General features: G+C 35.4%; 2 protein-coding genes across 3 annotated transcripts in view; one reads left to right on the top strand and one right to left on the bottom strand.

Moving 5' to 3' along the window:
- The window catches only part of LOC101741679 (epidermal growth factor receptor), a 132,076-nt gene that overhangs the window by 82,981 nt on the left and 31,914 nt on the right, over window positions 1-17,181 (top strand). The gene's annotated exons all lie outside the window — the stretch shown is intronic.
- On the bottom strand, window positions 11,007-14,479 carry LOC119629158 (uncharacterized). The gene has a single exon (XM_038014149.2). The coding sequence runs from the start codon at window positions 14,441-14,443 to the stop codon at window positions 13,211-13,213; it is 1,233 nt and encodes a 410-aa protein (XP_037870077.1). The 5' UTR covers window positions 14,444-14,479; the 3' UTR covers window positions 11,007-13,210.

Raw genomic sequence — 17,181 nt, 5'->3', positions numbered from 1 at the left:
CTACATTTATAACATCGCTTACCAAAAAAAAGTATCCACAAAAGCCCCAAGGCCGTAAAAGGGTATGCTTTGAAAATCCTAATTATTTAGCCTGTCCCGGTAGGCCGTATTAAAAAAGGTAGGTATGCTTTGAATATCCAAATTATTTAGCCTGTCCCGATGAGGTTTTAAACTCAAAAACGTGTTTATGTTAAAGCCGCTCGCGTTAGTATTTCGTAAGAAGGCACGAGCCACGGCCCACGTGATTACTTTCTTTAGAAAATTTATAATCCGACCCCCCTCCTCTGACCCCTCGATCAGGGATTAAGAAGCATGGAACGTGTGGTACAAGTCACAAGACTTCTTATTAAATAAGATGTTTTGGTTCTATGTAATTATGATGATGTATAGTTAAACAGTTATTCATCTGGAATAAAGTATACAATAATAAGAAACAGTACTTTTAACATTAACGACTATCTTTTGATGTAATGAAATTATTTGGAACTCTTAATATAAAGGACAATGCCCATTTTCTATGGGCGTTTGGGCCCTGAAAAAAAGTTGTCGTGTGATGATGGTTTTAACTTAATTTGATAGACAAAGAAATATCGTTTCATATTCAAAAAACGATTTTTATATTCTCAACCAGGTTTAAGAGAAATCTGTTTTTTTATGCTGCTAAAATTAAGTTGTTAATTGTTTTCTTCGAAATCAATAATCGCTCTCATCATTATTTACAGTATTAAATACGTTAATTGTGGTTAAACGTGAAAAAATACAGCACAGTTTTTCAAGTAGAAATAGTTTTGACATAAAGTTGGCCCACTTTTGGGCATTGGCCTTTACAATGGATAACATGATCGAACTTCTCTTCTTTGCAATGATTACTAATTCAATTACATTCGACTTACAATTAACAGTACGTTTTACTGTATTCGAAATTGTCGAAAGTTTGCCTCTACATCTCCCAAACTATCCTGATGTTACTACGCGGTCATTACGCGAAGCGTAGGCGACTACGCTGCTTGAAAGTCTGACAAGAAACGCAGGGCTGTGCTTGAATTCGTTCCTTTCACTTAACAAGCACCATGACTATCTGAGGTTACCACTGCGTACTACTGAATTTTATATCCTGTCAATCGAATGTTATTATAGTACACTAGCTGACCCGGCAGACTTCGTAGTGTTTCAATGAACAAATAAAAGACCTAAACATTTGTATAAAATAAACTTAAAACAAACAAAAGGAACGCGTCCGACGTGGGACACATTAAAGGAAAAACAAAATTGTTATTTTTATTTAATTCCGAGCATTTTCATATTTATCTACCTTTTAAACCTTCTCTGGACTTCCACAAATAATTCAAGACCAAAATTAGCCAAATCGGTCCAGCCGTTCTCGAGTTTTAGGGAGACTAACGAACAGTAATTCATTTTTATATTTAGAGATATCGATTATTATTGTCAGTAAAGCATTGATGGACAATATTATAAAATGACTATACATATTTTCTACTTTTCCTCGTTGTCGTTCACAATTACAATACACCGAACAGGTTTCAAAGTAAAACTTTGTATTCTAGTAATCAAATCATAATTCGGTAAACTAACACCCACGATTGTGAAACATAAAAGTTTCCCTAATAAAAATACCAGTTTCCACGACGCAGTCGAGATAGCCAATGAACATAAATAAGTAGCATCGGAAAGATAGTTTTTGAATTGTAACAGATACCCAGTAATTTTATTCAAAATAGAATCAATAATTCCGGAGTAATTCTCATAAAATGTTTGCCTTCGATATCTCCAAAACGTTTTTAGTGTGTACATACTATTGATAATACTAAGAAGATCTAACAGATATTATGTTGAAATACTCGATAACAGAAGTTTACTTTTCTGCGAAACCTTCAAGATATTATTTATTTCGACAATGATGTCCCTGTATCGGTTATCATTGTGTGCATATGCGCTTCAAGGCCTTGATATTATATCTTGACTTTTTTAGTACATATACATAATATATTGATGCGGTTGTATTCATGTATTAGTGTCGTCTGTTCGAGTTATGAATAATCGAAAAGCAAAGTTAACGCTTCGTTAACTTAAAAATTATGTACCGTATATATACAAAACACATTTCTATGTATTTCCGTCGTAAATGCTAGTTACTGGTGGTAGGACCTCATGTGAGTCTGCACGGGTAGGTACCACCACCCTACCTATTTCTGCCGCGAAGCAGTAATGCGTCTCGGTTTGAAGGGTGGGGCAGCCGTTGTAACTATACTGAGACCTTAGAACTTATACCTCAAGATCGGTGGCGCATTTACGTCGTAGATGTCTATGGGCTCCATTAACCACTTAGCACCAGGTGGGCTGCAAGCTCGTCCACCAATCTAAGCAATATATAATAATAATAATTTTTGTTCAGCACTTTTAATAGTCATTCAAGTATTATGTTATAAAATTTATTATTTCATAATATAGACATATTTAAAGTAAAACCGGGTACGAGTAATAACGATTTGAGCGCAAAGGAGGACACACGCAATTCGAAGGTCGTTCCGACTATGGCAAATATATTGACAAATAAAACATTAGAACTTTGTATTTTTGTTGATGTTACTAAGTCTGTATATATATATAAAGGATGATGTCTGTCTATGTATGTTCCCTATAGACTCCGAAATGGTTGAATCGATTTCAATTAATTTTTTATGAATCTTCAGGTTGACCTATCGGGTGATCCTCTGCAGCCTGATAAAGATGGATCAAAGTCAACTCAAAGATTACCCAGCAAACCCGACCGGGTTAGTGAATACAAAGCGTGTTTCAAATCAATACACAATACACGAATATAAATATTACGTATCAACGTAGAGACTTATTATTTTACTCGATTAATTAAATAGTATTTACTAGTAGCATAGTAGGCATTTTGCTGTAATTGTGACTTCCTTCCTTCCGACCTTCATTAATATATCAAGGTGCAAGTGATCTTTGATAGGTGCGTGGCAACAGGAAGACCTGTGTGTGCTTTTATACAAAAAAAAGTCACAAGGTAAACTGAATAGGTACATAGTTATGTTTTACTAAAATTCTCATTTCTGATGTCATTTATTTTAGGCGCACCGCACAGAATCAAGCCGAGGGTTCTTGTTGTTTCTCGAATTCTGAGTATTCTTTATTAATTAGTGAGTTTGCTTTGTGTTTAATATCGATTATATAAATTTCGAATATTACGTCACGATCATATTCACGCCTAGGCTAGATCAGGTTTTTTTTAACTTTTTAATGTCTCATGTAGGCTGCGCCCACACTCACTTTTGCCTCGTGTCGAAAAGGAACGTGGGCTAGTTGTAAATAAAAGAGTACAAGTTAATTTGAATCCGAATGTGTTTTAAAAAAAACACGATTAAGGTTCAAATTCGTTTGTCGTAAAATTGAATTTGCAACATTACAACCCACGCTACCCCTAAGAAACTTTTATTTCGCAATTAATTTGAAGGATGATGGCTTTCATTTTACTAAGGACCATTGAAAATACACCTGCATGATCACTGTTTAGTAATAATTTATGAATACATATGAGATTTTATTTTTAAGATCTTCCGCATAGAATAAAGACTGTTGATATAGTTTAAGTCCTCCTCCTCGCGTCGTTTTCCTCATTACTGAGGGTCGAGACTCCCCCGCTGCATCAGTTTCTCTCGTACGATTTCCCTCCATCTGCTGCGATCCTTTGCTTCATGAAGGGAATTGTGGAAATTTATGCTTAGAGAAGATCGTATTTGGTCCGACCATCTCGTGGGGCTGCGTCCTCTGGGACGTTTGCCATCTACCTTTCCTGTCACCATCAGCTGTTCAACATAGTTTAAGTACTTTCTGGGTATAAAAAATTATTTGTATATTTTTGATGATTGCAAAAAATACGAATATGCAACAAATTTTCAATTAAAAAAATGTATGCGCACAAGCTATATACCCTTTTCGAATAATCGAGAACTTAACGACCAGTTAAACGAGTTACCGCGAGCTTTTGCTGTTAAACTGAACCGAGTGGATCAGCTTAGTACAGAATTTGGACAACGGGAAGTAAGTAATCAATTAATTCACTTTGAAACGAGTTTTAAGTAATTTTATTGATAGCTCATTTGACTGATTACCTCATTGAGTTAGTGGTAACAGATACTGACTACTGTACCATCAGGTTCAGGTATTATAAGAGTGTGTCTTTGTCCGGCATTTTTTCGTTTTGTAACGGTGTTCAATATTTGAGCTTGGCACTGTTGTGTGGCGGTAGCCATCATACAACGCAAGATAATTGACAGATGCCTGAATCTCGCTTACGACATTTTCAAGATAAGCTTGCATATATACAAGTTCCGAACAACAACATTCGGACCGTCGGTCTACCGAGCAATATCACCCGCTCGGTGGAAGATCTTCCCTTTGTCGTATATCTCTACAACTGGGTCATATTTTCTGGGTGATATGGCTACCCGCCACAGTTGAATATCGAACTTAAGTTTATTTATCAACAAAAAAATTTTTACAATTCACTGAATCCCATCTCATTCTCTCGCAAGCAGCATCATATGTGTTCGTCTCTTAGTTAGTCTCTCGTTTTTTTTATTTATTTTTTTATTGCCCTTGTAGGCAGACGAGCATACGGCCCACCTGATGGTGAGTGGTTACCGTCGCCCATGGACTTCAGCAATGCCAGGGACAGAGCCAAGCCGCTGCCTACCGATACCGTTTAGTATCATTTTTCGAATGTCGTGTCCGTTTTATGGATATCAAACCGCAATGGTGCTAAAAAAATTAACAGTTCTAAATTCATTCACATTACAACGTTATACATCACTAGTTCATATCTAATCGGCCTTAGCATGCAGTCCACCGTGGTCAAATTGGTCAGTCCGAACATGGACATTGGTAGCATCAGTTATATTATAAGCCTTTGCTTTCGGTCCGTTTCCAGTAATATTTAAGAGATCATATCACGCGTACACTTCAACATCAGAGATACGGATCGGAGAACTTGATATTTTACATGTAAAAGATGGCCGGGTCTCTTGATATATGACAACGATACAAAATATTATTTTTCTGTACATTTTAACCTTTTTTTAATTTTGAATCTGGACGTTTTTAAATAAATAAAAAATATACTAGACTACTTTAAAATATCAAAATTCATAATTCGTATTAACGTTACCACTTTTACTATTTTACTACTTAGCATTTTATAATGTTCAAAATTATCCTCAATCTTTGTTTAACAACGCATGGAGCTCACTCGTATCTGTCTAAAAGCATTATATCAATAATACTAAGGTGACTCCCCAGCTTACTTCTTTAAAATATGTCTTCTAAATGCCCTATCCCAGATCCTGCCTTAAGCGATCGACGTTGCCAAGCCAGAAGTCGTTGGTTTCCCAATTACCTGCAATTGCCATTTTTTTTTGCACAAGTGTTATTGTTTTTGGGATTAATAGATCTAAAAAGTTTACTTCGTCTTCTCTTCCACAGTGTAACTGACCTCGTTAGTGATAAAATCTAAGGACATCTCAAAGCACAAATTGATAGTCTGTGGGTATTAAAGATTAATAAGATTTATGAACAGCCCACATAGCTTACTCAACCATTACAGCTCTAAGTTTCATTTTTAAAATTAAACTGTCGTTTCCGACTCTCGCCGCTGCGAGAAAAGCTATTATAAACAGAGGGAATAGAGCCGGTATTAGTTTGTGGGACAAATTCGATAATCGTCTTTGTGATCGTGATTTCGCGATTGGTAATGATTTAGTCAAACTGTTTATTTTAGTTGCATTAGAGAATCGATTTATGTGTGATCACGTATCGCAACTGCAATTTTATGTCGTAAATACGAAAGAAAATTTATAACAAGAGTTTGAACTTATTAAAATGAGCAGAGCCAATTAGTATACAATTAAAATTCATACCAAATTGATGACAAACTTCTTCACATAGTCGTAATTTCACATGAAAAACTTTATAATGAACGTTTATCAACAAAGCTTACAAAAAATTGTAGTATAATAGTAACATTTAGTAGGACAGTGCCTAAAGAGGCTGTGTTAGTCGTTTATAATCTGCTGCGGTAGGCTCTTAGACTATGTGCTCAATGAACTGCGATTGCTATTTAAATTGCTTTAAAAGGGCCGGAAAAGTCAATAATAGTGGAAACAAAAATATTATTTAATCAGCTAAACATAAACAATACGTTTTGCGGAGACAACAGTCGGAACGATCTGTATCTCAGAGAATATTTCAGAAAATTTAGAACTGGGCAAACTGGATTACTTTAATAATTATAAGAGCGGGCTATACAGAAAAGTTAATAGAATTTTTCGACGGTTTATTGTACCGGTGTCTTGTTTGTTTGTGCAAGGAATAAGCAGAACCACCGCACTACAACCTGCTCAATTTAACAACCTGCTTAAAGTATTCTGTTTACGTTTAGCAACGCTTCTTTAACTTTACAACAACTACAACTAGTACTACTGCTATAAAATTGCTAAGTTCATGCAGTCGTATATTGGTATTATGTTCACTAACGCAATGTGTAAGTAAATTTTTAAAAGAATTCGTTCCCGTGTTATACATAAAAAAAACTGTATATCGATTACGCACTCTGTATATCGATTTTTAAATGACATTTCTATTTCTTTTAGTGTTTTTCCTTTTATCAACATAATTGCTAAGATAACACAACTGCAAGCTTCCCATTCCAAGCTCATGTATCTTGATTTGCATAAGTTAACCTGCGTTTGTTTTGTTGTTGAGCTTTTTCGAACCGATTACAAATAAGCTCGTCGTTACCGAGCCTTCAGATAAACGTTAAAAGGTTTGAGAGACATCACTACGGTGTTCACATTACATGAACATCGAGGACTGTCTCGACAATAATATTAATATTTGCAAATGCCTCTATTAGTTACGTAGTCATCCAAAACGTAATTTACTTGGTTTATCTTTCTCAAAAATGCCTATTGTATTTTGAAATAGATTTTGTAATAGCTGTTAAATATCTGAAATCTATTCCACATAAATTACACATTTATTTGAAGTGTTTGTCAAAGAATAATAATTGTTAAATTTTGATTAAGTTTCTTCCAATATCCCATTTTGCTTGAGCCCAAGAAATATACTTCTCGATCTACACTTTAAAAAAAAAACAAGTCATCTGAAAGTCGTTAAAACCAAATTTCAATTATAGCTGACAAATTTAATGAAATAGCTTTTTATGATCTCTATTATTACGAAAGGTATAATGATTTCAAATATATATTTTTTTAAAAGATTGTCCAATACTTCATGTTATCACAGTAACCCTACACGAAGGACAGTAAAAAATGCGAGGACCATCTACTTGATTTACTGCCATCTTACGTTCTCCGATTTCACGGGCGGACCGTACAGGCTCGCCGTGTGTTCCGAGGCTCGAAAATTTTCAACACAGTGCAGCCGGCTATACGATGTTCGCTTTTGACGATGACCACACAATTTAGAACCTTAAGTAATAATGTAAAGTTTTGATTATAAAATTTTTAAACAAGTCACACAGACCACCGGTCATTATGATCACAAAAGTCGCTGTTTTTAGATCATGTTCCAATGTTCCTAGTCATAGCGTTTGATCGTAAATGAAATAATTTCAAATCGTACTTATCTTTCAAACAATTTAATATAGTTTTTTTAGGGAATTTTTAATAAAGACGTAGATTATTCTAGAAGGCTTTTCTGTGTCTCGAATTGAACTTTATAATATGACCGCATATCGTTTGGTAATAATGCCGCAGATCTAAAACTAAAATAACTACTTTTACGAATAGGACTGAAAGAAGGGAATCACTTAAATAGACATTAAAATTCTGTACACCGCTCTATAACCGCATAAATCAGATAGGCCTTAAGCTTAACCACAAAAAAACACATCTAAATGATCTTTCAAAATTAGGAAATCAATTTTTCCATACTCACGGACCGTTCGCGGCCCACTTGGTTCTAATTTATTACCGAAGGTTGAAATTGTATTGCGGCTGAGCGGCTGATACACTCTTCGAACTATAGAAACTAATGACTACTTCGCGTAAGAAATTCACAGGATAGTGATAATATCCTACCGTGTCGACTTGCAATACGCCGCAGCACTACTTAATATCTCCACGTTAACAATATTCTAACAAATACAAATTTCACATTTGACATAAGCAGGGAGCTTGTCCTCTAAGAGACTGGTTATATAACAGCATACAATAAAAAAAAAGAAAAATTTTACCGGCTAAAGATTCCTGGAAATTTTAAGCAGATTTTCTTATTTTTTTCCTGCGAGCCACGTGAATATATCGTGGCGTAACTGTTGAATTTAGGCTCTGATTCACGAAACGAATCGATCTGCATAAATGTAGGCGTCCGCTGGTACAAGTAACGTGGGCAGACTCACCTAAAGTTTACGTTTTAGGTAAACAAATAAATATCCTCATGCAACATAACTTTTAACATCTCAAAAAATAATCAGTTGTTTTTTTTTGTTTTTTTTTATTGCCCTTGTAGGCAGACGGGCATACGGCCCACCTGATGGTGAGTGGTTACCGTCGCCCATGGACTTCAGCAATGCCAATGTAGGGGCAGAGCCAAGCCGCTGCCTACTTGAATTCAAATTTGAATTGAATATTTGAATTCAAAATGTTGGTTCTATTGTTTTCATAAACAAAACAAGGACATTCATTGTCGGCAGTAAATAAATGAAGTGTTCTCTTGCAAATTCGATCAGTTTGATTTAAAACATTTTTTTTTTTTTTTTTTTCTTTTTTTCCTACCTTTGCTGATAGCCTTGAGAGGCTATTTCAGCTTCGCCCTAACGTTTGTAGGTGAGCTCGCGGGGCTCAACCGGAGAGTTGCTAATACTGACCCTAGCAAGAGCAGTGCTTCGCAGAATCTACCACCGGATCGGAAACGCGACCCACTGAGAAGACCCGGCGAGAAACTCAGTGGGCTGTGTCTATGGGTTAGTTCGCTCGTCGAGCCCTTCGTCGCAAGCGACGGGTTCGACGAGGACGGTGACCGGTTAAAACAATAACAGTGCGTTATTATTAAAACGTATTTATTAACATATTTTGCATCGATAAACCTCAGACACAGTCATTCTGCTTCTGCCGCGATCAATGATATATATATTACCGATTGAAATATTGGAACATCCATCGTATTATACCATTAAGACTTAAACATATTGAAAGATAGGTGGTGACATTGTGATATCTATGAATCCTGAAAACCAGACGTGAGCGTTCACTTGTCTAAGCAAAAAAACACCTTTACCGTGTCTGGTATATGAGGTATTCAATCCAAGGAAACTTCTAGAGATAAAAGACCTACCACACCCCCATTTTCAAAATAATCATCAAAACACATCGTTCACTCTCAATTGGAACATAGTGGAGATTGTATTTCTATTTTATTACTCCTACTATAATAACACTGTTTCCTGGTGCTATTTCTATTGCTTTTTTTTACCTGTGCTGATGGCCTTGAGAGGCTATTTCAGCTTCGCCCTAACGTTTGTAGGTGAGCTCGCGGGGCTCAACCGGAGAGTTGCTAACACTGACCCTGGCAAGAGCAGTGCTTCGCAGAATCTACCACCGGATCGGAAACGCGACCCACTGAGAAGATCCGGCGAGAAACTCAGTGGGCTTTTTATTGCTAATATCTATTGAGTTGGTTTACTCATGCACGCAATAAAATATAATATAATATAATATAAAATAGCCACTCAGAACACAATTATTGAGAAGCCAAATGTTTTAAAAATTATCTAATTTACGCGAGCAAGACTTTTTATGCGGAATCTCTTTCTTTTGTTAAAAACTACAATGCAATCTTCCCCATACTTCGTATTTCGTTCGACAACTCTAAATCGGCAGTCGTCCGCAATTACACCTGCAATCTTTCTTAGTCATACTCATTAATCCTGTGGCTATTTAACTTAAATCACAATAACATTACCGTTTCGGCGAAACCGCAAAAATCTCCGACTTGTATTTTGTGACTTAAGTTGAACATTAATGTGTTACACCATTTTCCGGTTGGAACCAACTTACAAGATCATTTACAACCTGTTTACAAAATGGACTCGACTTTTTTTTATTACTGTTTCAAACGTTATCTCTTTTTAGAAGTGCCCTCTGACAATTTTAAGAGCCCGTCCGATGACGATTTTCTTCTTTTTTTTCGTTGTACCCCTTTGCTTCGCGCCGCGCACTCCGTCTTAATGTGGCATGTAAAATTATTAAAAATTACATCTCGTAAAGGACCTGTATAGACAAATTAAACAAATTTCCATTTTTATTGCGGGCAAAGATAACACGCTAATGAGCGTTCATTTTGTTTCGGTGGTGTCCTTTTGCACAATGCAATAAGGATAATATTATATGGTTCCTCGGATGATTGGTAAATAACTAAATTCTAAGCTAGCAATATTATGCTGAACTTGATCAATGTTTATCTTATGTAAATTTCTTAGAACGAGATGAATTAATAAAATAAAATAAATTAATCCGGCGCCATCCCATTCGAAAGTTTCGTAAATCAATATTATATCGCGAATCATCGAAAGAAACGGTAATATTTTTACTTCAAAGACACGATTCGGCCGTGAAGCAGTAATGCGTTTTGACTTGGCCTTCTTCTTTCCAACGAAGGCGGAATGCCAACGACTTGGATGAAAGTACCACCGCGGGATCGACACATAACGTCAGCACCATAAGAACTGTTACACTAAGTCCCTGTTGAAGGTCATCCGGCTTGAAAGGGGAGACGGCAGAAGCGTGGGGCAGCCATTTTTACTACATATTATATAAAACGCAGACTTAAAACTTATATCTCAAAGTGGGTGGCGGAATTGACATTGTTGATGTCTATGAAATCCGGTAACCACTTAACATCGTTGTGGGCCATGAGCTAGCCTTCCGATCTAAGCTACAAAAAAGACAATGTTAAAATCTTACTAATTTATTGGACCGTCAAAGCTGATTTATAATTTGTTTTCCGTCTATCAAATATACACATGTGTCGCATATAAAATAAATTAGAAACACGTATTTTGTTTATTAACTACCTTTTTAAAGGTAGTTTTCGATTAAAGTTTGATTGATAATCGTTAAAAACATTTTTTTTAAATTATCTATTCCCGAGAAACACAGCTTTATATGCAACATAAACATATGCACATAAATGTAAAACAGTTCAGTTCATTACAACACTAACACAATACGTCTGCCCTCTACCATTTGCCACTTATTGTGTCCACGAATTTACATATGACAACGTTCGAGAATAAACGAATAATTGACTTAACTTTTTTTTTTGTTTTTTTTTAGTTTTAAAAATTTATCAATAGCTACGTAGGATTTAATGGATTCGATTTTCAAATTAAACATAAAATTATTTTATTGTTGTCGTTTGAAATCCGTGCAAAACACAACAAAATGTACGCACCTATATTAATAATACACTAAATTCGATATCGATTTTACCATGGTGATTGAGTTTAAAAGATTAGTAATCAAATTATGTACAAACCAAAAATAATCGTATTTTCATTTAATGGCGCTGAACATTCGTCACTAATTTTTTAGAAATTATTTTTTGCAGCGTCATGCTTTTTTGGTTCTTGTGCCTTTTAGGATTTTTCGAAAGTGACTCAAATAGAACGCACTCATATTATATTTTAGTTACAAACAGTATTACGATCAATTGTAATCCGAAATTGGATCATTGGCGATCAAAATATTAGTGACTCGTTCGGTTTTTACAAATCACTTATATTAGGTATACAGTAAAAGCTCTTTATACGCGGTGTATATGTTCCGTAAATATGTCGCGAATACAGAAACCGTAAATATGGAAAAGCGCGCTTGCAAAGGATATTCGGTTGGATACCTCTAAGCTTTGTAATGATTTTATCAATGTGTAGGCCCCGATGTACTGATAAGATCCGGGAATAAAGAAACCTTTAGCCGCGTATATAGAAATGGGGTCACATTATTTTAATGCGAGTGAAAACGCAATTGAAGGAAGCACGAATAAAGAGCTTTTTCTGTATAAATAAAAGTCATCGATAAAAGCCGAGTCGTCTGTGACCACGAAAATTGATTTCGTAACGTTTACAATTATAATATAATAAAAATAATCAAAGCGAGAAAACCGCAAAAGTACTATAGTTTTGATCACCTAACATTACTGTTGAAGCCTTTGTTACATACGAACATAAATACGTCACGCACTAATGGTTTTTTAATAATAGTACCTGCTTACAACAAAAGTTAAAAGCGTGAATGTTTGAAACAACAACATGAATCAATTCACACTTATGTATGTATACATACACTTTCTACTCTATTCCGCGCCAATTTGTATTGTACATACAGAGACACACGGAACGTCCGTTAAAGTATTGATCATATTGAATTCTCACATTTCCCTATTGACAAATTTTATGTGACCTGTCAATGCTATGTTACGATACTACGTATCGGTCCTTTTCAGTTTGGCGTTGAAGGTATGGTAGTTATATATTAAAGCACTCAGGCGGCAGTTCTAAATGGTCGGTGTAAACGCCGACATCACCGCGATAATTAGTTTTCGGCTGTCTAGCGGGTCACGAGTCCGAACATTCCGATGTACTGCCGACTCATCCACGGGCTTATCTCTACACAGATACAGGTGTTTTTGTATGTATGTTTCTATACAAATCGGTTTGCGGGGCCGCCGCTTCAAATAACGTTATGACTTCAACGGCTTCGTTGTAATGAATCGGTATATGAAAAATAATCGTAACGTAAAAAGGAACATCACGTGAACAAGTTCATTACGGCCGTCTGGTGTAGTGGTAAGTGACATGGTCACTACACAAGAGGGTTGCGGGTTCGAATCCCCCCAAGGGAAGATATTTGTATGATAAATATAAATGTATTTTCCAGGGTTATGGATGTATATTAAATATATGTATGTGTATAATAAAAATCTTACATTTATTTCCGTTATCTGGTACCTGCAACACAAGTTCTTTACGAACTTATCACGGGACCAGTTAAAGTGGCGTGATTGTTAGTAAATATTTATTTATTTATTATTAGTTTATTATGATGAGCAGAAAAAAAAATTAAAGTATCTTGATTTTAATTGAGGGACGTACAATTCAAATAAGATTCGCATCTACAGCTAGTCTTAAAGCGTTCACAAATCTCATCTGATACTGCTCGTTTTTGATAGGTGAAATGTCCCATAGTTTTTCTAATGGTATTCGACTATGTTCTGGAAAATCTTCTGTCAATTGTAACGCACTGGTCCCCTCGTTTGCTAAGAGCGGAATTGACGTCAGGCATGTAAGAAATCCGAACTTTCCGTATATTTTGAGTTCGTTTTCGAAAGCGTCTCTTGGGAAGACAATTGCGACGTCCATGCCCATGTCTTTCAAAAAATAATCTAAAAAATTATAATAATGGTCGAGAGCTTCCTCAAACTGTTCGACATTTGAGCAAACGTTTGTGCACATAAACAAGAAAAGCATTAGATCCGTAACTGGCGAAGCGCATCGTATCATCTGAAAATCAATCGCAACAGTTCTGCCTTTAGAACGAAGAAAATTCGGAGTCCAAGAGTCTCCGTGATTGATCACAGTGAAATCTCCACGAGTCGTCGTCATTTCGATCAAGCACCCGTACACGTCTTGACCGAGCAGCTCGTTATATTTTTTATAGTAAACAGACGATGGATCTTCGTGTTCAATTAAAATCGCTTGATCTATCATTACAGCTTTGTGTTGAAATTTCGAATACCAATCACGATTTTTTTCAGTATAGTACGCTTCTGGAATTAAATCGGCAATCCTTTTGAATTCATCGGGCTTCTTGATTCGCAAAGTCATCGATACTGCGTGCAAATGTGCTAGTGTCTCTAGAACTGAATCCCGTTCGCACTTTGTAGGGTGTTTCGTTAAAGATTTACAGCGACTTTCGCCAAGATCTTCTAGAACGATATAATCATTAACGCCGTCCAGATAACAACCATAACAAATAGGCACGCTGTTCTGAATGCATTCGCTCGCACCTAACGATTGCTGCAAATCGACTAGTATAGGTAGCACATCAGAGTAAAACAATGCCTCTCTTCTGAATAGTTCGGCACAGTTTAAAGAGTTTTTGATGCGTTCATTGTCAACGAAACCCTTCCCGATAAAGGATGTGGAATATCTCTTGCCTGTAACTTTGATCCTGTAGACTGCACTGAGGAGACCTTCGCCATTTGGTGCTGCTTTTGTTAATTCAATATTTTCTATGTCTTCATCGCTGTCTGTCTTCAATTTAAAAACTTCCGCTATAACATTTTTAGTAAGGTATCTTGAAATAACATCCAGCGATAGTGGTTTCATGATTTCAATTAAAAAACATATCTTTGTGTGACCGAATTTAAATAGAACTACGTCAGGCATTTATAAATATAGGATCTGTGTACATTAGTTGATTATGAAACTATCTAAATAAATTATTGCATTTCAATTGTCACTTTGTTGTCGTGTAAGTATTTGATTAATAGTTCTCAAACAAGCATATGTTATTATATTATTGTATCCAGGTATGGATCTTTTCAACTCAGTGACACATAGCCCAACGATTAAGAACTTAAAAGACTTCACAATGAATTGCTAAAAACGATACTCATAATAAACTGACCCATAGCTTCGAAATATCGTATCTCCAAATAATGTAGACAGCGGATTGACTCTGCCTCTGGAATTGCTGAAGTCCATGGGCGACGGTAACCTCTCAACATCAGGTGGGCCGTATGCTCGTCTGTCTATAAGAGCAAAGAGCAAAAAAATCTTAATAAAGTTTAAATATTAAAAAGTATGCAATATTCTATATCTTAGGAAACGAAACCCTTGTTTTTATTTGACCATTAAAAATAAACAAGGCTCTATTGTTGCAACGCCTCCATGTATTCGCACAAATAACATTATCAATTTGTATTTTCTTTGGCAGGTAAACATTATTTTCAAATCATAGGAGTAAATGGAAAAATAAATATAAATAGACAATAATCAGTTCAATGACGATGAAGACATGTTGACATTATTATGTTGATTCATGATATGAGATGCGATAACCAAATCAGAGTTAATGTCACTTTCATACGACCGTTGCTTACTATTACCGACACGCTCACGCTGACGCTGACGACGAGACCGCGGCTACATAACCGTCACTTTTCCCAACAACAAAATTAACATATCCTTCCTCAAAGGAAGCTTATTTAAGTAGGCAGAAAGTAACATTCATTAGCAAGGGACATTGAACACCGTATCAATACCTAATGAAATTAGGTACATTTAATTATAATCTATTTTTGGCATATTTACCTACTGAACTTCTTAAATTTAATATTATTAACACAAAACTACAAACAGCTCCTCCTCTGTAAAATATGTAAATGAAAATTGGAACAACGAAATGAGAACAAACTTTTACCTTAAAATGGATTTCTCAAATACAAGAGACCTGTAATCGTACATCACAATGCAATTTCCTCCCTGCGGATGAACTATGAACAAAAGCTATGTAAATATAAATGGCCTAAGCACAACTTATAGGTACGAAATAATACTGGGCGTTGCACTAAAAGAAACAAAATCCCATTGTTTCATTTATTACAATTATAGAAATATACATACAATATAAAAGCGGAAAAGAGTTTATTTCTTAAACTTTCACGTCTTGACTCCTCATACGATCTTCCTCATCCTGATACCATCCTGATGAAATTTAGCATACACTTTGTCTATGCTAAAAAAAAGGTATGGTGTAACATTCATCCAGTAAGAAAGTACTATTGCTGAGGGAACAAGGATCTATCATCAAAAAGTAACTTCTATTAGGGCACAACTCAGACCGCTAATTCTATTTTAAAATTGAACAGGTCAATTTGAATACTGAACAGAACTCCCGGAATGAAATGTAAAAATATAATACTATAATGAAAGATTCAATGACATATTACTATGTTGATTGACATCATATTAGCTGCCATATTGTGGCCGTATTTCAATATAACTGTGACATTATAATATGTCGTGTTATGAAGACATTTTGAAAGTGTAATTAACCTTTATTATGTATCTGGCTGTTTCTAGTGTGGGTGTAAAATGTAAAAAAAACGAGTAGTTGGAATATAAATTCATATTAAAACGTGAAAGTTTTTTTAAATATGTGTTGAATAATTGAATAATATGTGCGGCTTTATCGCTCCATTTTGAATCGAGTATTTCCTATAATTAAGATTTCTTGACTCTCATAACTCATTTATGACCAATGAATCGATCCAGTATTATAAACTTTACGATCGTGTTGCTATTGGCATGAATGATCGCATCACTCAATTGCTAAACTAAAATCAGTGAATTGTATATATTTAATTATATCACAGGAAATCGACAATTATGTACATAATAGTTAATGAGATTTTTTTTAGTCGGTGACTCGAATAGGATTTGCATAAAAAAATTCCATCGACATCACCACCGAGTCGGTGTGTTATTTCCTGTGTTACGAATACAAATGCAATATGGGCATTTAAAAAACTGACGAATGCGATAATTATCCAGTTTTTATCGTTTTAGTTTTATATTTACCTGTTTATCACCGTACAACCAAACATCGAACTAAATACATAAATAACCGATATTGTTAAAAAAAACACATACATACATTTCCTGCTACTGGTGTTCTCTGTCACTTAATTAGCGTTTTCGACATCGTAACAAACTACCTAACAAGCAATAAAACATGAGGGTTATTGAAAAGAATAACAATAAAAGGTGAAACAAAATGGCCGATAGTTACCTGCGCGGCGTTCTACCCTCTCCTTGTTTTTTTTTTTTTTCATCCTAAGACAGGCCACGGCGTTCTACAGATAAAAGCCTGTTGTAGACACGAGTAAGACAAAAGCACGCCGTGTTGTAGTTTTGTTTTTGATTTTAATCGTTCTCTTTCGTCTTCGGACAGTGTGGCCTTTTAGTGTGGAGATTTATATGTGCCCATCATTCGATACGCCGGCTATGACTGCTTTTGGAAACAGAATACTTTTTTCATTTTTATTTACTAATTTAATTTA

This window comes from Bombyx mori, chromosome 1 (genome assembly GCF_030269925.1).
Source record: "Bombyx mori chromosome 1, ASM3026992v2".
NCBI lineage: Eukaryota > Metazoa > Arthropoda > Insecta > Lepidoptera > Bombycidae > Bombyx > Bombyx mori.
This window is presented reverse-complemented; position numbering and strand designations above follow the sequence as displayed.

Bases quoted from the DNA above. Each gene is read 5' to 3' on its own strand.
- LOC119629158 (XM_038014149.2), bottom strand. From the start codon at position 14,443: ATGAAACCACTATCGCTGGATGTTATTTCAAGATACCTTACTAAAAAT.